The sequence below is a fragment of the Colossoma macropomum genome, unplaced genomic scaffold (assembly GCF_904425465.1).
Source record: "Colossoma macropomum unplaced genomic scaffold, Colossoma_macropomum, whole genome shotgun sequence".
In the NCBI taxonomy this organism is placed as follows: Eukaryota; Metazoa; Chordata; class Actinopteri; order Characiformes; family Serrasalmidae; genus Colossoma; species Colossoma macropomum.
The window spans coordinates 1,426,717-1,449,491 of record NW_023496043.1 but is presented as its reverse complement, the minus strand read 5'-3'; the positions used below and the strand labels follow the sequence as shown (position 1 = coordinate 1,449,491).

Below are 22,775 nucleotides of genomic sequence, written 5' to 3'. Positions count from 1 at the left end.
GGCTTTAAATTGATCTAAAGTCTTAAAAAAAAAAAAACAAAACAAACAAATGCTGATCATCATTCACCTTAGCTAATGTTATTAGTCTAGCCACATCGTATTTCTCATAGCTAGCTAGAAAACGAAGTGAGTTACTTTGCTGGTAAAACCTGTAACTTCACTAAATTCACTAAATGCTACCCAGACTGTCAGAGACCCAGACTTTAGCTGGCTGCAGTAGTCTTTTTAGGCTTTCTTCTTTGGAGTAAACAGAAAAGAAACTCTGACAAAAACATAAGACACAGGCTCTACATCGCCCTCGGGTGCACGCTTTTAGACATCTTAGGGTTCTTCAATATAAAAACGTAAAACGTTAAAAAGAGGCTGATTTGCGTAAAACAGTCCTGATTTACTGTTCAGTTTTTCACTTTCATGACTCCTCAGATATTCAGATTCTGACTCATCCCTAAGCTTGCTGAATAATATCATACTGCATTTTTCAAGTAGTGTAACAAATGCCTTTGCTTGCTTATGTGTATAGTCAAACAGCCAAACATGTATGTTGTCTGAACTTTGCTTCTTTAGTTTTGCACTGGAGCTTTGAGGCTAATGTAGTGAACAAGCTCATTAGCTATTAGCACTCTACACAATGTATGCCTACACCATCTCACACTTGCCTCAAACTCTGAGTTGAGATCTCAAATAGACTTGCTTATGTGGTTTTCTGACACTGTGTGTCATACATAGTGTCATTTGTATTTTACTATAATTTAGTATTGTTTTGAAAGATTTATACATTTATTATCAAAACTAAATGCAATTCCAGACATAATTTTTTACTTATGTTTTCACATCTCATCATACATATCTCACAACCATTTTTTCTCTGGTCAGTCAGTCACATATTAATGTAAAATTGCAGTCAAATTCAATTTCTTTATTCTTTTCCACCTTTGATTTGGTGTAAGGGGGAGCACTGTGTTGTTTTGGCTGAACTATGGCTTTAAAGTGTACGGAAGTGCAGTTAATTGAGCAGAATAGATGAGCACTCTCCCTGTGTGTTTTTCAGTGGCTGAACTCGCGCACAGCTGGTGCTGATGGACAGCGGGGAGAAGCTGCATGTTTTTGATCGGCCCAGTCAGGAGGAGCTAGAGACGCTGGATCTGTCGGACGTCCAGCTGGTCTATAACAGCAGCCACTTCAAATCCCTCGCCACGGGAGGCAATGTCAGCCAGGCACTGGTGAGCACCACCTGGGGGGTCATGAGGGCAGAGGGGGCCAAGGGGTTTAAACTGGAATTCCATGGATTTTGCTAAATTTCGTTTGGAGTGATTTGATATGGAATGATTTATTGTAGAGAAGCGTACTGACTCTACTCACTTCTTTACAGTGGTGATAATAGAAACAGGTTGCCAGGCCTACAATGCAAATATAGCCATTTTATTTAGTACTCAAAACCACCTGTGACTCTACACGTGTGTTTCCAAGTTTTTATATTGTGGCCTGGGTCTGTGGAGGGGCTGATGCACACTCACTGGGAAACCAGATGAGGGCTCAAAGACACGCACCAACACCAGCACCAGCAGAGTTAATCAGCATATTTTATTTACACATCATGGGTGAAATAAACCAGCTTGATCCAACACCTTTTAGCGACTTTACCTTAGTTTCGGTCCTTTTTTTCAGTTCCTGCCAAACGAGCAGCTGTCTGTGATCTGGGGAGGAGCACCCAACATAGTGGCAGGAAAGGTGGCTACTCTGCCTCTTCTTCAGCACAATATGTAATGTTGACATCGGTAAAATAGTGAAAATCTGGGGGGTGGGGGGTGGGTTTCTTTGGGGACTGTTTCATCTTTCAATGCTCTGCATATATTTTAGAAATACAACTTGGGCCAAAAGCTTGTCTCAGAATATCATAAAACAATGTCTCAGGAATAAGGCAGCGTATTCATAAGCATTTCATGCAAGAGCTTTCTGTGAGCAAGCTTTTAGAGACATTAACCTCCTTGGTAGTCTGGCTCCTATCACCGTCACCATCAACAGTCCTGAGTTTCTCTAGAATGGTGCATTTCACATCAAATCACTCTGAATGACTTTGTTCACATCTTAACCATTTAATTATGCTGCTTTTAAAAAGAATAGTGGAATTCTCTTTTAGACACATTCATTAGTCATGGGAAATTCATTTTACTGTCACATGAAATGACCAGGTGTTTTATTTTTTTTCCCTGATCTACAATCTGTATGCAGTGCACATTGTAAGCACGATGCATACAGAAACTGTATTGAGGATCGGCGATCTTGCACAATATCATATCACGATACTCAAAGATGTTTCCATGACAAACAACATGCATCACAACAGAGACACAATGCACTAGTAGTGCTACATTTAAAAACTCTTCTTACAGTGATTTTTACCCAACGTTTCTCACATTGTACTGCAGTCCAGTTAAACAAGACTGACTGTGCTCTCTTCTTAAGGAAACGTGTAGCTGGTCGGCGTTCTTTCAGTACTGATGAGATCCGCAATGCGCTCAAAGCATATTGTTTATCCCAATAACAAATGTTATCATAGAAACAATAGTGTTTTCACATTGCTCACCTCTATACTGTATGTTTTAGATCCTGTATGCATGCAAATTACCAGTGCTTATCAGAAACTTATCACTGGTGTAACAAAACCTTCATTTTATAAAAGAAGGAAAAAATGTTTAACTTATTTCAGTGTGACTTTGGACCGTTTCTGTTGGTCTGTTCATAATGAAGCATTTACATAATGTGAAGGGCGGCTGACATTTTCTGATGGTACAACAATAAACAACTGTATAAATTGAGTTATGAGGTTTTGATGTAACACTAATGTTATGCCATTACATTCAGCCTTTTCTGCGATTTGATTAAGACATGTATAGTTTTAATGTTATTCTTCAGTGCCGTATAAAAAGAGTAGATATTTGTGAGGTGGGGGAAAAAAAAGAAAACATTTGGAGCAAGTTAAATTGGAGGACTTCAAAGACACTCTGTAGTCATTCTCTTTTGATATTTCCTGTGGCTTTCAGAACATTTATAATGTTTATGCGTTACTGTCTCTCTGCATTTGAGTGATTAACCTTCTAAACAGTTATTTTAAAGGTAATAAATTATTGTTGTTTGTGTCGTTAGAGAAGTGGAGCGTGGTTTTAAATGATAGCTTTAATTGGACTGTTCATGTCGCTGTGCAGAAACTGAACAAAACTTACAGAGCTTGTAATTGGAATTAGTATGAGGCATAAACAGCAGAGAAAAATGCTTTTGATGTTTGGCTGTGAATTATAAAGTATGAACAATGAACACGGACAAACCAAAGATAACTTGGGATAAATAAATAAATAGATAAATTTATTTAAATAGATAAATAATAAATACTGAATAGTTTCAATACCAGACACTAGTAGTAGTGGATATGAGTATGATTTAATTAAAAATTTTCAACCTAATGTCTGTCTGCCATTTCTGTGTTGTTCCATCGATGACCATGAGCAATAATTTCAACATCCTTTAACTTGTAAAGAACAGAAAACTGACTCAAAACTCATTTATAATAGAGCCAATAGCCAGTTGGCTCTATTATAAGTCAGAAGACTGGAAAACTAGTCCCAGGCGTGTCTACAGCCATCAATGAGACATCAGTGTGAGTTTAGGAAAGTAGAACAGCATTATAGGTTTTAATTGAAAGGATCATTAATGCTAATAAGTACAAACAACAACAAGACAGATTCCAGTGTATAATCAGTGCAGTGCAGAGGATCATTGGACCTCGTCTGCCAGTGCTTCAGAACATCTGCGACTGCAGGGTAATGAAATGCACCCGCAAACTTACAGCTGACCCCTCTCATCCTGGACATCACCTCCTCCAGACTTGTCCCTCTGGTAGAAGATTTGGGGCCATCAAAATCAGCACAACCAGACATGCTAACAGGTTTTTATAATAGTATAGTGCAGCCGTCGGCTCTTTTACTGCCCTGTTGCGGCTCCACAGCAGAATTAGATTTTTAGGTAATCCTGCTTTGCGGTAAAACGAAGCTCTGCTGGTCATACTAACACAATTTTAACAATAAATAGTCTTAAACACTGGAGTTAATGTATAACTGCTAATTCACCCTTTAACCCTTTAGATTGGCGCTTTGACTACTGGTCACAATAGCAACACAGACAACAGTCTTGCCTAGCTAGTAGCTAAGGAAAAGGCAAAGGGAAAGATTTAAGACATATATCGAAAAATTGGAGACGAATGGACTTATTTTGCATTCCAGCTGGTTTCTTGATACATTTAATCTGCAGCAAGAAACTGTCAAACACTAAAGTCATGAAGCTGAAGTCAGTTTCTCGTTTGAATTGTCCTGTTCCAGCTTATTTGCAGCAATTACTTTCTGGAGCCTCAGGCACCATTTAAGGTGAAACGGGAAAATTCGAACAAGAAGCTGGCGAAAGAGAAGCTGACTTCAGCCTTGTAAAAGGTCTAATGTTGAGAGACATAAAAAAATTATTCCACTTTTGAGGAAAAGTTTCCTGCCAGAGATGCGAGAAAGCTCTGAAAAAAACTGGCTATAGCTGAGCTAAAGCTTAAAGCAGAGCAAAGTTAGTCTGTGTTTTCATTTATATTATATTTTTAAGCCTATACTAATACATTAGCATATACTAAGACTTACAGCCAAGATAGTAAAACGTTGCTTAAATAAATGGACATAAAATGTTTTGGCTCCCAAGGCAGATGTTCTTTTTGTTTTTTTTTTTCTTAGCATTTGAGTTGCTGACACATCATACATGTGTGCACTCACCAAGGCAAATTTAAATGTGTAATATACTTGGCGAAATAGTGTTTCATATTTGAGCACATCATGCAGTACCCTTGTGGAAAATGTTTGATGGGCAAGAAATGAGTTCCACAGCATTATAACAACCCCAACCAACACTGCTGAGAAGATTAAGATGTACTTGTGAAACCGAGGAAGCATGTTCATGTAGCTGTTTGTATTTCTGTTTTAAGGATAGGTTCCCCTTTTGAGTTCATCTCAAGGTTTCTTGCTCTTGGCAGGTTTTTCTTTGCTGCTGTTGCCCTTGGCTTGCTCACTGGAGCTGGGGTTCTGATTTTCTTTAAAGCTGCTTTCTTGAATTGAGGTAGCTGCTGGTGTTCACAGAACAGTGGATTGTCCACTCCAGACCTCAACATCACTCAGTGTGTTTGGGATTACTTGGGCTGTGAGTAGCAGAAAATACAACCCACTTCAAAGATTGAACTTTGGAGGTGTGGGAAAATCGTGCAGATTTTTTGAGAAACTGTCTCCTGAAACGAGTGGAAACTGTAAAGAGTGGACACACCAAATACTAAGACAATGTTTTCTGCTTTTTTTTTTTCCCTGATGCTGAAAAATTAATAACTTTGTCTGATTTGACTGGAAATAAAATAAATGAAGGGTGAAGAGTGAAGGGTGAGAGTGTTCTACAAAAATACACTTATTGACGAAATTCAGCAGTTACCCACTGGCTTCTATTGGAAGTGTTTCCAGTCAGTGAGTTGTCTGTTCTTTTTTAAGTAGGGAAATATAATTAAAATTATTGTGCATTTGTCCATGGTAATCAGCCGCTTGCTCCAGATGTGGCAGACAGAGGTTAGGCTGAAAAACACTGGAGAAGCCCTTTAGACTAATTTAATCTCCTGCCACTAAAATGAGGCCATGCTCAGCTTCACCTCATTATTGTAGACTGTTAAGAAAGATCCACATTCCCAGTGATACGGAGAGAAGCACTCTTGCTTGTAAATACTTGAATCAGCTTTATATTTGGTATCAGCTGTGAATAAATGGTTTAAATGGGGCCTTACATTATGGAATAATTTAACTATAAATAACACTGTTTTCTGTTCTGCAGGCTTTGGTAGGGGAGAAGGCATGTTACCAGTCTGTGTGCAGCTATGGTGGCCAGATCGTCTACCTAGGAACGAAGGTACAGACACAGTTTCCGGGACTCTCTTTAATGAAGCAGGTTAAGCTTGAAATCAAAATCCCATTTCACGCACCTGTGTTGTCAGTCCACCCTGTAGATGTAAAGCCTGAGATGATAGCTCATCTGTAGCTATAAATCTCAATATATATATATATATATATATATATATATATATATATATATATATATATATATATATATATATATATATATATATATATATATATATATATATATATGGTGAATTAATTATCAACATTACATATAAAAACTTAGAAGACGTGTAATTTCAATAGTGGTTTTGGGAGGGAAATAAAATAGCTGTATTTGCAGATTTGTAGAAATTGCGACCTTGGTTTTCCTCTCACAACCACTGCAAAGAATTTTGAGTCTGTAAATTTTTCCTCTAAAATGAACCGTTTCACATCGAAACCACTCTGAATGACTGTGTTGTCATCTGAACTGTCATATTATGCAGAAATTTAGCAAAATCGGTGGTATTCCCCTTTAATACGTGAACAAGGTGACAGATCCAATCTGGCTGGTGCTGGATCCACAGCTCTGGTGATCAGTCACAAGCCAGATCCTGATTGATCCAAGAGCTGTTTATGATCCCTAACGTCTTCTGAAGCAGGCTAGGTGAGCAGTGTATGTAGCCTGTTAACAGGTGATCCTCCGTCGTAACACTGGAAACCCAGGACTGAAGCTTGACGTTAGCCGGCTTTGTGAGACAGACTGCAGAGAAAATGCAATAGAGACACAAACGAAACCTCAGTTTATCAGTTTGTCTCTTTTCACATGTAGTTCTAAACATGCTGGTCTTCTAGAACAGCCTATGCCGTTATTATAAAATCAAGGCACTTGTTTGTTATTTGGTCGAGAATTATGATTTTTACAAGTGAGTCTGTATGTGGGAGTCTGTATGTAGTGGCTCTTTTGTTTCTTTTAAAAGGGCTAACAGCATCAAACAGTGGCTAAATGAGGGGTTTGGGGAGGAGCTGTGGCTTTTTGGCTGAGTCTTCCATCACATCTAACTGAGCTTTTGGCATACGCCGCTGCAATTATGCTAATAAGACAGCGCGCAGAATGTGAATATCATGAATATTCAACGAGGTCTGCTCGCCTTGCTGCCCTCCATGAACTGCCGGTTACCTGAGGGAGGGAGGAAGCAAGGGCGAGCGAGACAGAGAGGGAGAGAGAGAGGGTGAGGGAGTGATATTTCTAATTAAAGTGTCAGTGGGTAAGCAGTTGAAAGTGTTAGTAGGTCACTGTGATTAGCATGCACACTGGCGTTCCGTTAAAAGCTGTTTGCTGTGTTCACCTGTTACAATATCCTAATGCTTTATATTTGCCTTTTTCATGCAGTCCGTCCATGTTATGACCCTTAGAAACTGGCGTGAGGTATGTATAACGTTTAACCCATTACACTGTAATTAACTTTCATTTACCAGTATGGCTAATTCTACTTGTTACAGCTGTGCAGTTGGCTGTACAGTCAAACTTTTGACCCAGCCATGTGAACATATTGTACTTTCTGTTTTTGATTTGGTGATTTGTCTTTAATTGAAGGCATGCTGAAAGCTGATAAGTACGAGCTAATGTTAATAAGGCATGCAGAATTCTCTGGAAAATGTTTGATTGGCAAGAAATTGATTCTCCAGCAGGGCAATGACCCTAAACATGCTGCTGAGAAGGTCAAGAAGTACCGGTCACACAAAATTGCTGAATTATCGAATGGGTTTGGGGAAATAACGGGGGAATAACTATTTATAATGTTATTAGCAACGTTAAGGCCCAATCCCATTTCACCCCTTGCCCCTACTGCATAGATAAAGGGGCAGAGCAAAGTGTTGGGATACACGGCCCTCCAAACAGAGGTTTTCAGACGCGCTCTCCAAACAGAGTGTAATGAGGGGGAAAAAAGCAAGATGGATGCACGAGCCACCAAAGAAACCTACAAATATGAGTCTTTTCTCCGTTAAAAAATACGATAACCATTGTAGTGTCATAGTTTAATGTCATTAGCTAATAGTACGCTTAAGTCTCGGTAGGTTGCTAGCTAAATTTCCCGTTCCACCTTAAATGGTGCAGCATTTCCATTCTGGCGCCTCAGGTGTCATAACTCCCCCCCCCACTTTGAAGGCATATGATGCCCTAAATTGAACCAAAGCCCAGCAGCGAGGTTGCTGAACTTTACCCTCCATTGCTATCACTTCAGACTGGCAGGGTCGCCCACAAAGCACCGCTAGTAGCCTGTTAATGAAGTAAATTGTATTTGAGGGTTGTCCCATTCATAGAGAAGATTTCAACCACTACAACTTGTAACTCCGTTCCAAGGGACAAGGTGACACTCAAAAACAAGGGGTAGGAGTAAATATAAGAAATGGGGTTGGGCCTAAAGCCGCTCAGGCTGGTGAACTTTCTCCTTAAAACAGATGTTTTTACCTGCAGACCTCTATTACATGTCAAGAACTGCATCCAAATCTATCCTGACAGTCTTTTCACAGACATGCAAAACTAAATATCAATTAAAATGAAAAAGGCACACTAAATTTTACTTTGTGTGCAACTGTTCAACAGATGTTTGAGACCAGACTCTCAATTAGGAACACATGGGGCATTGAACAATACATGCCATAAAAGAAGTACTAAAAATGCTCATTTTAATACTGCTTGTACTGTATGAAGTGTAATGAAAGAAATCAATCGGCCCTCCCACAATGTTGGCAGACAGTCCTTAGTTGGAAAAGATTGCTTCCACTTTACCTTAAAGTTGAATTCATTTCTCATAGGCGAGTATTAGCTTGCAACTAACACGTTAACTTGTACTTAGCACAGTGCATGCAGTATACCTATGTCTCAGATATACATTTATAATGTTTAACAATCTAATAATGTGAAAATCGGGGGAAAAAATTGCTGTACTGGAAAATGTATAGCATCATGACATCATTATATGGAAGCGAGTTATGAAATTTGTGAATTCTTACACCCCTAAAGTGTAAATATTTTCACAAGTTTCAGTTCTCATGTCTAATTAGGCTGAATGAGACTTTTGCCAGTGTTCTGTAAAGCTAATTAAACCTCACAGCAGTGAGAAAGAATGCTTGTTATTACTACTTTGTAGCTGTATTTAGTGTTTTCCTGGTTTCCTCACAGCGTGTGGATCATTTACTAAAGCAGGAGAAGTTTACAGAGGCGCTCTCTCTAGCCTGGTCATTCCACGAGGGCACAGCCAAAGCCGTACTGGGTGAGTCAGCATTCATTCTCATTATATGTTTCTGTTTTAGCATTGCTTCTGTGATGTTACAGCAACAGGTGGAATAAATATCTGTAGCCCTAATGAGCTCAGTCAGTGTTCATCCACCAAAAACAGTTCAGCAGTGCTTTGAAGACATGATCCTTGAGTCCCATATGTTCATTCTCTGGAAAGTTGCTGTCATATGCTAATACCAGATTGTGCAGCAGAATGGCATAATCAGTTCCTCAAACATGCATTATTGGTATTGAAGAAATGTTGGATTACTGTTTAGCACCCATGTGTAGTTCTGAGATTCAGATGGAGTTGGTGGACTAGAGTCCCTCATGCTGTGTTTATTGTCTTCTGGTTTTTCAGGCTTATTCGGGGATCCTGTGAAGAGGAAGGGAGTGGTGGCTGATAAGGTAGCATAAATAGGACTGCTGCTAATGCTTATTAAGTAACCACTCAATGTATTGACGGGTTTTTATCAATGCATCAATTCATCTAAATCCCTTGTGCCAAACACAAGGCCCGATCAGGCTCGTGACACAATCCTATCTGCCCCGCAAAAGTATTTTATTCTTCTATTAATATTAGCTTGTTTCACGATGCACTGCACTACAGTCCCCAGCATGCACTGCACGTAATGTGCGCTCCGACTCTCCTACTCCACCAGCGAACTATGAGACAGCGGTTACACTTCAGTTCTACACAGTTCCACACCAGTTGCATAACCAAACCACTAACTGCAGTGCAGCCAATATAAACACTTAACGTTAGCTTAGCTCAGAAACTGAGCCCAAGTCTTAATGAACTTGCAGCAAAGAAAAGATGCCATGTGTCTAGTTCAAGCAGATAGGTAGGTTTAAAAGACTGAGCTCCTGGGGACATTTACATTTTAAAAATATATTTCCAGTAATCACATAATATTTCAAGGTTTATTACAAGTGCCCATATTTTACTGTTGAGGTTTTTGTGTAGTTTAAAGAAACGCTGATCAGGTCTGTTTTATAGCAAAACGTTAATTAAAAATGAAATAAAACATAGATGTCCTCTGGCCCACAGATTTGTTGAGATTTTTTAATATGGTCCTTTTAGTGGTTGAGTTTGACACCCCTGATATAAACGATTTATGTTCATAACAAGAAAGTCTATATAGTCTGATATAAAGCTTATTTTTTCCAATGAAGAGTTTAACTGCAGTTCCAACAAGCCATTAAAACAAGCAGGATCAATAGTCAGTCTTGAGCAGTTGTAGGCACTCACTTCAGTTCTTTACTCTTGTCTACGAGCACGATACTACTGAACCGTTCATAGTAGTTACGCTAATGCAGGGTTTTCAAACTCGACCACTAAAAGGGCCATATTTTAAAAAATCTCAACAAATCCGTGGGCCAGAGAACATCTGTTTTATTTCATTTTTAATTAACACTTTGCTATAAACCGAACTGACCATTGTTTATTCAAAATATCCAAATTCTTCAACAGTAAAATATAGGCACATGTAGTAGACATTAGAATACTACATGAATATTTAAAACATTCAAAATTTAAATGTCCCCAGGAGCTCAGTTTTTGTACCTATTTGCTTGAACTAGACAACTGGCATCTTTTCTTTGCTGCAAGTTCATTAATATTTGGGCTCAATTTCTGAGCTGCTGAGCTGTAAAGTGTTTTTACTGGCTTAACTGCAGTTAGTTGTTTGGTGATACGACTGGTGTGGAACTATAGAATTGTGCAGAATTGAGGTGTAACCGCTGTCCCATAGATTGCTGTTGGGGTAGAAAAGCTGGAGTGCACATTACGTTACAGTGAATGCTGGGGACTGTAGTGCAGTGCATTGTGAAACATGCTAATATTAAATTAAAATACTTTTGCGGGCCAGATAGGACTGTGTCGAGTGCCTGTTATCTGTTATGGCTCTAATGTCTGAAGGTTAATAACATAATAAAAAGCCTGAAGTTAAAGGGGTAAATGTGTACATGTTCATACAGTCAGAGAAAGCTGTGACAGTTGCGAATTGGCTGCTTTGCTTTAATTAATTTGAGATGTTTAATTTAGTTGTGTTATATAAAGTAATTAGTATTATTAAGTACATACATGAGTAAATTCAACTGAGTCAAGGCAGTGATTACTCATTAAGCATATGTGTGAGGTTTTTGTGTTCTTATATGTGAATTTGAGGCATTAGCAGGAAAACTGAGAGAGTACTAATTGGCTGTTGGACATCCAGATCTGATGCTCCCTATTTCCTCTCAGATGGTGGAGATTTTGTTCCAGTACGTAGAGCGTTCTTTGAAGAAATGTCCCGAACAGGGGAAGATCCAGGTGCTGGAGCAGCACTTCCAGGTAGGCTTTTGTTCTAGCCTGTCGTTGGCTGTGTTTATGTTAGAGGCTTTATTAATCAGTTCTAATTTTTTGTCAGATCTGATCTTTCTGCCTTGAGAGTTCACATTGAAGTTTGAAACAGGGCTGTCACTGAAGATTATATCAGCAATTGAGCAATCTACCAATTATTTTGATGAATTATTAAGTTGGCCATACAAATAAGCTTAACTCAGTAATAACTAACTATACATGGTCTTCCGTTATACAATTCCTGAAATATGAAAAGCATTTGCCTGCTGTGGTATCTGACAAAGGGGGTGTTACTAAGCACTGACATAGTGGGGTGTCCAAACATTTGCACATGGCACAATTACTTTTCTGTTGAAGGTAATCGAATGTAAAGTAATTGCACTCTAACATTTGTAGAGAAATGTAGAAATGTCAGTTAAATATTAAAATAGTTTGCTGCAGAGATTGTGTTTACTTCTTTTCACAAAAAAAATACAATCACATTTCCGAAAAGTTGTAACGCTGTTCAAAATGTAAATAAAAACGAAATGCAATGATGTGCAAATCATTTAAACCCTATGTTTCATTGAAAATAGTACAAAGACAACATATCAAATGTTGAAACTGAGAAATTTGATTGTTTTTCTAAAAATATATGCCCATTTTAAATTTGATGCCAACAGCATGTTCCAAAAAAGTTAGAACGGCAGCAACAAAAGGCTGGTAAAGTTGTGTAATGCTAAAAAAAACACCTGGTGGTTGCTTGACAACAGGTCACTAACATTTGGTGTAAAAAAGCATCCCAGAGAGGCTGAGTCTTTCAGAAGTAAAGATGAGGAAGGGTTCACCACTCTGTGAAAGACCAAGAGCAAACAGTGCAGTCTTTTACAGAGTGGTGCATTCAAGAATAATGTTTCTCAAGGTAAAATAGCAAAGAACTTTTGCTTTTCATCATCTACAGTACTGGTATCATCAAAAGATTCAGAGAATCTGGAGAAATCTCTGTATGCAAGGGACAAGGCCAAAAAACGGTATTTGCTGGCCTTGATATCTGGGGCCTCAGGTGGCACTGAATTAAAAACAGGCATGATTCTGTAGAAGAAATCACTGCATGGGCTCAAACACTTCTGAAAAACACTCTATGCTGCATCCGCAAATGCAGATTAAAACTCTAAAAACACAAAGAAGAAACTATATATAAACAGGATCCATAAATGCTGCCACCTTCTCTGGGCCTGAGCTCATTTCAAAGGGAGTGAGGGGAAGTGGAAAAGTGTCCTGTGGTCCAACAAATCAACATTGAAAATTCTTTTTGGAAATCATGGACACTTTGTCTCCAGGCTAAAGACCACTCAGCTTGTTACAGTTCAAAAGCCAGTAACCATGATGGTATAGGGGTACATTAGTGCACATGGCATGGGTGACATGCACATCTGTGAAGGCACATTAACGCTGAACGATGTATACTTGTTTTGGCAGCATATGCTGCTGTCCACACAATGTCTTTTTCAGGGAAGGCCTTGATTATTTCAAGAAGACAATGCCAAACCACACTCTGAATGTATTACAGCACCGTATTAAAAGGGTCCAGGAGCTAAACTGACCTGCCTGCAATCCAGACCTGCCACCACTGAAAACATTTGGCGCGTTATGAAATGAAAAATACGACAAAGGAGACCCCGAACTGATGAGCAGCTGAAATTTTATATCAAACAAGAATGGGAAAACATTTCATTTTCAGAACTACAGCAGTGTCTCCTCAGTTCCCAAACACCTCCAGAGTGTCGTTAAAAGAAGAGGTGATGAAACACAGTGGTAAACATGCCCCTGTCACAACTTCTTTGGAAAGTGTTGGTGACAAATTCAAAATGGGCATATATTTTTCATAAAACAATACATTTTCTCAGTTTCAACATTTGATATGTTGTCTTTGTAGTATTTTCCTTTGAAAATATGGTTTAAATGATTTGCATATCATTGCATTCTATTTTTATTTATATTATGTAATACAAAAAGATACAGTAAGTATTGATTTTATGTCTGTCAGTTTGTGTTGGACCATGTAGTCATTTCCAAACTTCTCCAAGAGGAAGCCCTGTATTATTTGTAGTTATTATACAGAGTTATGGTTTGGCTCATTCAACCCTTGATATAATTGTACTATGTTTGCTGCTGGTAGAATTTAATTATTCCATATGTAGGCTGGGGTGTTGAGGGGAAATCTGTATGGAGTTTTAATGGAACCAAACTGTGTTTTACAAACAAGCTCACCCACATATATGTATGTATGTGTGTGTGTGTATATGTGTATATATATATATATATGTATATATATATATATATATATATATATATATATATATGCTGACTCGTAACACACTTACAGTGGAAACCAGTGGGCAGCTGCTGCATTTGCACCATTTGTCATAAGAACTTCAGTATTTCAGACTGACTCAAAATTACACAAGCTTTATATCAGCACTGTTATTTGCCTTTGAGGCAAGTAAAAATAATTAAAATGAAAATAACTCTTAAGCAATTCTCATAAAGACTCAGACAGTGAAAGGCTACTACCCCCCCTGCCTTATTTTATTAAGCTTAAGCTTAAGCTTTTATTAAAGAAGTGGGTATTTGTGTCTGCGTGACCTTATCCTTTTATGAGGATGTAGCTGCTTTGGGTTCATAAGTCTTGTGCATATGTGTGTATATGACAGAGGGATTCTGTCTGTGCCTTTCCCAAACCCTGAGGTTTTTTATCTTTAAAAAGCATCTGCCATAAACCATAAACAGCAATGACCCAGCAATGTCAACTCCTCCCTGCCCTAAGCACTCTCTCTCCCTCTGTATAGGACATGGTTCCTGTCGTGGTGGATTACTGTCTGCTCCTGCAGAGGACGTAAGTGATATGTCCACCACTGAAAACACCCCACAGCTCACTCACACACACTCACAACGCTGTGCACAAATCACAGAAATTCATATGAAATCAGACCAGAACAACACAGAACAGGAGTGACTTTGAAAAGGCCACAATGCTGCTTAAACCTTCATGTTTTTAGGGATGCACTGACAAAAGAATTGTCGGCTGGTGTTTATATCTGGTGTTTTTCATATACAGTTATATACTAAAGTTGGAACACCCCGGTTGATTTTCTAGGCTAAAATAATAAGTTAACACATCCTCTATAAAGAACATGCTTAAATATGGTCAATTTTAATGCACAGTTTGTATTTATTTGCTGAGTTTAACTTGAAAAACAGAACATATATAATGTGTCATCAGTTTGGTTCACGCCACAATATGTTTTGTTGTTATTCCGATATTTTAAATTCAGCAAATAAAAAGTAATTGTGTATTTAAAGTGTGCAGAAGTGTGTTCTCTGCAGAGGATTTATGAGCTTATTTACAATCTGCAAAACGTTATTTGACGAGGGTGCCTAGACCTTTGCACACAATTGATGATGCTGATACTGATGTTGATTTAGAAACATTTATAAAGTGTAGAAATTAGTCAAATATTGCTTTGAAATATTGGTCAAATCTAATCATCTGTCCAATTGTTTTTTTAAGTTAAGCGTATATCTGCAGATGCCGATATGATTGTGTAACCACAGACCCCACAGACCCTCTTACTTAATGACTTTTCTGAACTTTAGAGAGATTTTCCTTAAAATCTCTGCCAGTCACTGCTTATAATATCCTTGTAAACGTGATTTTGACTTGATGCCATTGTTTCAGATGCCCTCTACCGAAAATTAATAATACGTTTTGTCGTACACAAGAGAAATGTATGTATTTGTTCATGTATGGTCCACGTAACATGTTTGTTATGACACTTTAATCATGATCCGGTTCTATTTATGGTCATTTATGGATTTCCAAACCATTCTGAAATGTGTACATCTACTTTGTGGCAAAAGGAAGAGTTTAACAAGGCTTCAGTCATTTTCTGTCTACTGAGTTTTAATGGGATAAACAAAAAGGGAAAAGGAAAAATGGGCTTATTGTGAAATGGTTATTGTTATTGTTATTGTTTTACAAATACAGCCTTTGGACATATAAAAAAAGTTAAGGCAAATCTCAGCAAAACAGAGTTAGCATGGCCTTTGAATTAACACATGCAGTATTTGGACCGGATGCTCTTTTCTAACTGCCATTGTGTTTTAATGATGAATTGAAAAAGCCTTGTTAAAGGTTAAGAAAGTGTGGGCTCTTTGTGCCAGTGGCTCTTTTGTCTCCTGTAGGCTTTCTGTATTCTTGCCAGTCTGTTAAAGGAAGATCTGTCCTTATCTTCTCTCTGCTGCTGTGCATTCACTCAGTCTCTTAACCATCCATGTCTATTAGTGTGTGTTTGTGTTTGTTTTCGTAGATTTTTAGGACAGTAAATGTCCTGACTTTGTAGGAAAACAAACTGGCAAACTGTTTAATTTTTGCCAGTATAAAATTGTATTGGTTATTGAAAGTTTTAGCTCCTTCAAGGGGAATTCCACCAATTTTTTAAAAAACCTGTATAATTTGTGTTTCCTACAGCAGTTTAGTGTTCTGATGTGAAATGGTTCATTGTACAGAACATACTGACTCTCATTTCTTTAAAGTGGTGGTGATGGGAACCAAGGGCCACAATGTCTAAAAGAAACCTACACATGGGTTCTTATGTGATGTTGGCCTACATCTCTCTCTGCCTCTCACTCTACTTCTCTACCATGAATGAAGTTTAAAAAATATGTTTTCTCAAATGTTCTCAAAATATCGTATTTGTAACTGTTTCCTGTAATAGCTTGCTGTGAGGAAGCTTTCAGGCACATTAAACTCTTCAGACGTCTGGTTCCCATCACCACCACAGTGAACAATTCTGACCGTAAGTTTCTCTAGAACGGAGCATTTCACGCCAGACCAAAGTATGAGATAATAATGACTAGTTTTAGACCTAGTGCAGTAAACAGCTCTGAAAGCATTTGTGTACACTGTAACAATGGGTTGGAACCAAAAATATTCCCAGTCTGTATGTGTTTAGCTACCAAAAAGCCATGAAATGATCTTTACTTTAAAATCTAAAAGAAAATAGTAGCTTTTTAAACTCCTATTACATCTAATGCAGTAAACCACTCTGAAAGACTTTAATGATCAACAAATAAGCCCTAATGAGCCCATGTCCTGGAATTGTATAAAAACAAGTGTTAATAGAGGGTTTGTAGTTGTGGTGGGCTAAAATTATGCACGCTGGCTGAGGAGAATATAGCAACAGAGGTGGCACAGCTGTGTGTGTTGATTAGCTGGTAGGAGAGATTCTCAGCACTTTTATCGTCAGTTATTTGAGTGTGAATTTGTACGTGACTTGACAGCCTGTGCGTATGTGTGTGTCCTCGTACTCACTCATGTGACTCAGCACCACAGGGGTGTGCGTTAATGAGGAAAAAGAAGGATAAAGAGCAGAACTCCACTAACCACCAAACACACCAATTAATCTATTCCGGCTCATGTGTTCGTCTGAGGGCTCTAATTACAGCTCTGTAACTCATTCTGAGCTGATCCGGGACCAGCAGGGCTCTGCGCTCCTGATGAGCCGCCTTCATTTTCCTCCAGCCTCCAGCTGCCTCCAGATCAGCCTCAGTCTCTTTAGTACTCCATCGTTGTGCATATTTAAAGAGCTTTCCCACAGAGAGAGTCGTTCACTTCCTCCAGGTGACTTTGAAAGCTTTAGAGAGAAGTGATGAGTCAGAGCCAATCAGCTGTGATTCGACTTTTAAAGTAATACATTCAGGATTTACTTTTTCTTCTTAAAAGCCACTTACTATTAAAAATGAATCTGTGACTTAGGCTTTAAAGTCAAAGTGGACCTTTATTTATTTATGTACTTATTTATTTTTACCTTCATTATTAGTTCATCTGGTCATACTAAGCACGATTCTTCATATCATTTGAAAGACAAAATTCTTGTATTTATGTAATCTTCCATTGAAATGTATTTACTTTACATAAAAATAATAATATACCTCCCTCCCACCACCTCCACCTGTCAATGAGAGAAAATGCTCAGCTAGCTCAGAGACCCTCCTTGACATAGCGATTCGCTCAGAAATATGCCACAGTATGGGAAGAAAAGGTGATATAATTTTCCATTCACATTGACTTTAAAGGGGCCCATATCGTACAAAACTAGGCTGTTTTTATGATGACAGATTGGAAAAACGGTTATATAAATGTCAGTTATGACCGTTTAGGTAAATAAGCCACAGTCATAAAAAAAAAAACCCTTATGTATAGTTTTTGACCGAGCAGACTTTATTCAAACATCACCTTTTTTCCCCCCCAACTAAAGGAGCTAGTCCCATTTTGGGAACAGTGTTAAAGTGTAGTAGAGCAATATCTCAGACAACTGAGCTGTCCATGCTGTGCCCAAAATGCATTCCTCATGCTACTGTATGATTGATCTGTAGTGGTAAAAATGTATAAATTGGATGATCATCTCACAGTGATCATTTCAATTCTGATGTTTGTTATTTTTATACTGTTATTCACAGTCAGATTTGGATTTTCTGTTGTTTCATTAAAAAACCTGTAGTTCTGTGTGACCAAGGGACTGGATTTAGTATGGTTAAAAACTTGTTGAAATTTGGTTTGATCACTAAAAATTTGTCTTCAGATTTGTGCTCAGGCAAACTCAGAGAACATGCGCTTACCTTTTAACGTAAGTTATTGTGAAGAGATTTTATTTCGAGTGATTTTAGAGCATTTCTATTGCTCCAAACATCATACATTTTTCACACAATGAAAAGGACAAAATTGACAAAAAATGGACATACATGGCTTTCTTTGGACTGCAGCGATATGCAAATAGTGTTGTGGTGATCCATTCCATTAATGGGCAGGGTGTTAAAGGGTGATAAAATGGTCAGTGAGTACACCCCCCCTTACTGTTTGGCAGTATTTATATGTACATATTTGTCTCTAGACATTCCGTCTCCTAAATGCAATGCAGACTGTCTTTCATCCTTTTGAAAACGCTTGAGGACACTCTGTGGAGCTTGGTCTCAGACTGCAGGGTGAAGTACACATCCTGGCTGACTCAACTTGCATGCACACACTTCACTCCAGCAGAATGTTTAAACTGACCGTTTTTGTCATTCTGTCTGTAAGAAGCTGATTTAAAGCGATGGTTCGTTCAAAAATCAAATTTGCACAATGTTCTCTTACTGTAAATATAATCAGTAAGCCGAGACAGTTTTGATGTGCCTATATCATTTCAAACCTACCTCCAACGAAAGCGTGTAGCTAAAAACAGTGGTAGCCATCTGAAATTTGGCTGTACTTTTGTCCATGTTTGTTTATAGATAACAGTATATCACACATTGTCAGAAACCACGTGAGCAAATGTATTAGGGATGTATGAGACAAACTAACGGGTGTACATAAGCTTCCTTTACTTGTTAGCTACATTAGCCTCGTAGCTCCAGCATACAACTAAAGAAGCAAACTTCAGACACCAAACACATCTTGGCTGATGGACTACAGTTTGGGCTAAGAGGGAAACTATGTAAATGAGATTTTTGCCTGAACTGTGGCTTTAAACAGACACGAGGCTCTCCAGATAGACGCACGCGTTCCTTTTTCACTGTTTTTCTTTCTGTGGAAATCACTGGAGCATACAGTGTACAGACTTTCACTAACTGTTGTGATGTTATTATGATGCATCTTGGATGTTTGAGATGGAGCGAGGACATCTCTCTCACACACACACACACACACACACACACACACACACACACACAGTGTCCCAAGGCCAGGTTCATACAAACTCTCATTACTGTCTGGAACATCAGCTTGACTTTAAGGAGAGTGGAAATTCTGCCTTCTGTCTCACTCGCTTGCTTGCTCTGTCTGCCTGTCTCTCTTCCTCTCACATTCACTCCTTCTCTCTCTCTCACTCTCTCTCCCCTCATTTTGTTTTTTAATGATTTTCTTAGATCCTCCAGATATGGCCAGAAATCAAATTATCCCCCTTACCTCATATGTAGTTGTTCATCAAAGATGTATTTGGTGTCAGAAGTTCACTTTTTTACTCTGAAGCTATGAGGCTAACGTAGTTAAGAAGAAAAATAACTAACCTAAACATTTGCCTGAAACTGTGTTGAGTTTTTAAAGTAATCTTAATTTTAAAACTATTTTGTCCCTAATTTAGCTGTGTCCGATTTCCACCCGCTAGTAAGGTCTCCACCCTATTAGATGATGCTATCAAACTAGGGGGGGTGAAGGCTAGCTTGTGCTCTCTCCAAAATAGGTGAAGTGCCATCACATATTTTCAAACTCCCACTAATGCAGTGTGCTTGGAGGACAATTGGCCACCTGCCAATTCTGTTTCATCAGCTAACAGACACGGATGCAGGCTAGCATTACCTGTCCTCTCAGATGGGGACAATAATGGGGACAATAATGGGGACAATAATGCTATCAGCAGAGTTTGGATTTTTGTGACATTGCATCTGTTTCATTTGGTTTGATTGGTTTCATACTACAACAGCTAAAGTGAACTGAATCAAGATTCACTTCAGATTTTTGATCGACCATGTTTTTGTTGTTTGGTGTGAACTTAAGTACAGGTGGAGTGCTCACACCTGTCCAAACAGACCGAACTAAAGAAAAAGTTTGATGGGTCCACACCAAATAAGTTAGGTGTGAATGCACCCTTAGATGGTTACGCCACTTGGGTGCCTCAAATAGACTTGCTTTTGTAGTGTCTGATCATACTAAATTAAATGTAAATTAAATTATGAACAGTACAGACAACTTTCAAGATGGCTTCTACTCTTTGTAGTAGTGTTGCACTGATACCATATCGGTAATGGTGCTGATACTGGCACTTAAACGCAGTATCAGTATTGGCGACAGGGATAACGATACCTATGGCCAATATTACAAAGCAATTTCTGGCGCATGCCAGGAGACATAACACATCAATGATGTGGGTTGACAAGCTGTAGTAAAAACATTTCATGGCAAAATATATAACGGCAGTATTTCACGGGAAGGCAGTAATAGTTCATCATATATCAGTTAGAATTCTTAAGATACTAGTTTCACCGATACCCCACAAATTTAGTCAAGCTGAGTATAAATATCAGGACTTATATGCTAGTTAGGTTAGATAGAGTTAGTATTCGTATAGGTACTCGGTATTGACCAGTACTTAAGGATTGAGTATCGGTATTGTAAGGTAAAGGTATGGTATTGGTCCATCCCTAGTTTTTAGCTATGCAACATACATTTGTTCATGTTAATAGATAAGTGTGTCGTACAGTGTTAGAAACAATGTTAGCAAATCTGTTTTTAAGCAAGACCGATTAGGCAAATGCGTGATGTAGACACGCAGCTAATTGGTGGCTGTAAGCTTCCATTACTTGTTACCTACGTTAAGCTAACTCCTCCAGTGCCAAACTAAAGAAGCAAACTTCAGACACCTGCATTTTTGGCTGAACTCTTACTTTAATAGCATGATTACTCTTGATATACCGCAGACATTGTGGAGCTGTAAGGCTGATGTCCTGTCTTGCCCCGCTGAGTCAGTGCAGTGCTGGAGGGCGGAGTCACGTATTAGTTGAGTGTGTGGCAGGCAGGGTGCTCACTGCTAAGGACATGAGTTTGTGTGACGGCCGTGACGCTTTATATCTCACATTACAGCTCAGAGCCAGCTAGACGATGACATTATTTAAACCGCCACACTGTTTACAGCACGAAAGAGGCTTTCACTGGAGATTTGGGCGAGAGCGACTGATTGTGTGCGTTTTGAGACGGAGCACAAATTTGTGTTACCCACTGCAGTCTGTCCTTAAAAAGCTTTTGTGTGTGTGTGTGTGTGTGTGTGTGTGTGTGTGTGTGTGTGTGTGTGTGTGTGTGTTTTGGCTCTCACGCTAGCCTGTCCCCTTTAGGGATGTACGCTCCGTCACACACGCTTCCTCGCACAGTCTCGGTAAAAAGGCCACACTGCTGTAGGAGTGTGTGTCAGTTTAGTGCTGTATCTCAGTATGGCCCTGTGACAGAGTGGAGCTGTGCTTTTGCTCGGGGCGAAGCAGCCATTCACTCCTGTGCATTGTTCGGGGCAGTGGCTAAAAGTAAAGGCGGAGGTATTGGTGCACTTAGCTGCTCTCAAAGCGCCACTAGCAAGCCTTAGTGCCTCTGTTCTCAGATGCATTTAGACTTTGGAAAAGTTATCAGTTCTTTCTCCCTCAGCTCAGCTCAACTTTTAAGAATTTATTTTTTTAAGTAAACACTGTAAAGTGATAGTTGGATCAAAACTCAGAACAGTCCCCCCTCTAACCACAAATGTAGACAGTCGGCCAAGTAGGGCCGTCAGAGTAAAATACTTTTATTCATTCAGTGAGTAACAAGCATTGAATGATTTATTGAGGCTTTAATTATAGTTTAAAATTGTTTGGGAATAGGCCAGTGGTGAGTTACCATGGAAACAGTGATGATTAAAAACTCAATTCCTGCTCGTTAATTTATTTATTTCATGCAAGCCATTACAAGATACTAGTATTCCCACACATTAACATAATTCGACTTTTAAAGATGCAGTGTGTACGATTTAATGGCATCTGGTGGTGAGATTCCAGATTGCAACCAACTGAACACCCCTCCCTCACCACTCCCTTTCCAAGCGTGTTGTAGAACCTAGGGTGGCTATCAGGTTTCCGCCATCACCTGTCCTGATTTTGTTAAATGGTCAGCCAGTATCGGCAGCAACCACTGATTCTTTTTCTGTCTGTGTCAAACTGTGTCCGCCAAATTCAAACTGCTGCTTCAGCGAAAAAGGCATAAAGCACTCTCCAGAGCCAGTGTTTGGTTTGTCCATTCTGGGCTACTGTAGAAACATGGTGGCCTCTGTTGGAAGAGGACCTGCTCCCTATGTGGATATGAAGGGCTCATTCTAAGCTAACGAATGCACAATGACTCGTAGTTACAGGTGATTATACACTATAATGAAAACATGGTTTTAAATATTATATTCCATTCCATGCCATCACCTAACAGTGATTCCTCGCAATAGTGCTTAACAGGCATGGCACACACGAGAAACTATGAGTATAGTATGACAGTGTCGGCTCAACGGGAGCTTATGTGACCTCAGAAGCATGGCCCAGCTGTTAGCGGGCTAGCTGTAGGTTACGGATATAATGTTAGTGCTGAGCTTTCAAAGATCAGATGCAACATCTTCATGACCTTCCTATCATAAGG

At 39.0% G+C, this 22,775-nt stretch overlaps 1 protein-coding gene across 1 annotated transcript in view; it reads left to right on the top strand.

The window, feature by feature from the left end:
* vps8 (VPS8 subunit of CORVET complex) overlaps positions 1-22,775 on the top strand; it is a 153,998-nt gene that overhangs the window by 24,107 nt on the left and 107,116 nt on the right. Inside the window, 8 exon segments of the mRNA XM_036564837.1 lie at positions 1,049-1,066; positions 1,068-1,220; positions 5,890-5,964; positions 7,330-7,365; positions 9,124-9,214; positions 9,581-9,627; positions 11,465-11,554; positions 14,392-14,438. Of these exon segments, the coding sequence (XP_036420730.1) occupies positions 1,049-1,066; positions 1,068-1,220; positions 5,890-5,964; positions 7,330-7,365; positions 9,124-9,214; positions 9,581-9,627; positions 11,465-11,554; positions 14,392-14,438 (557 nt within the window).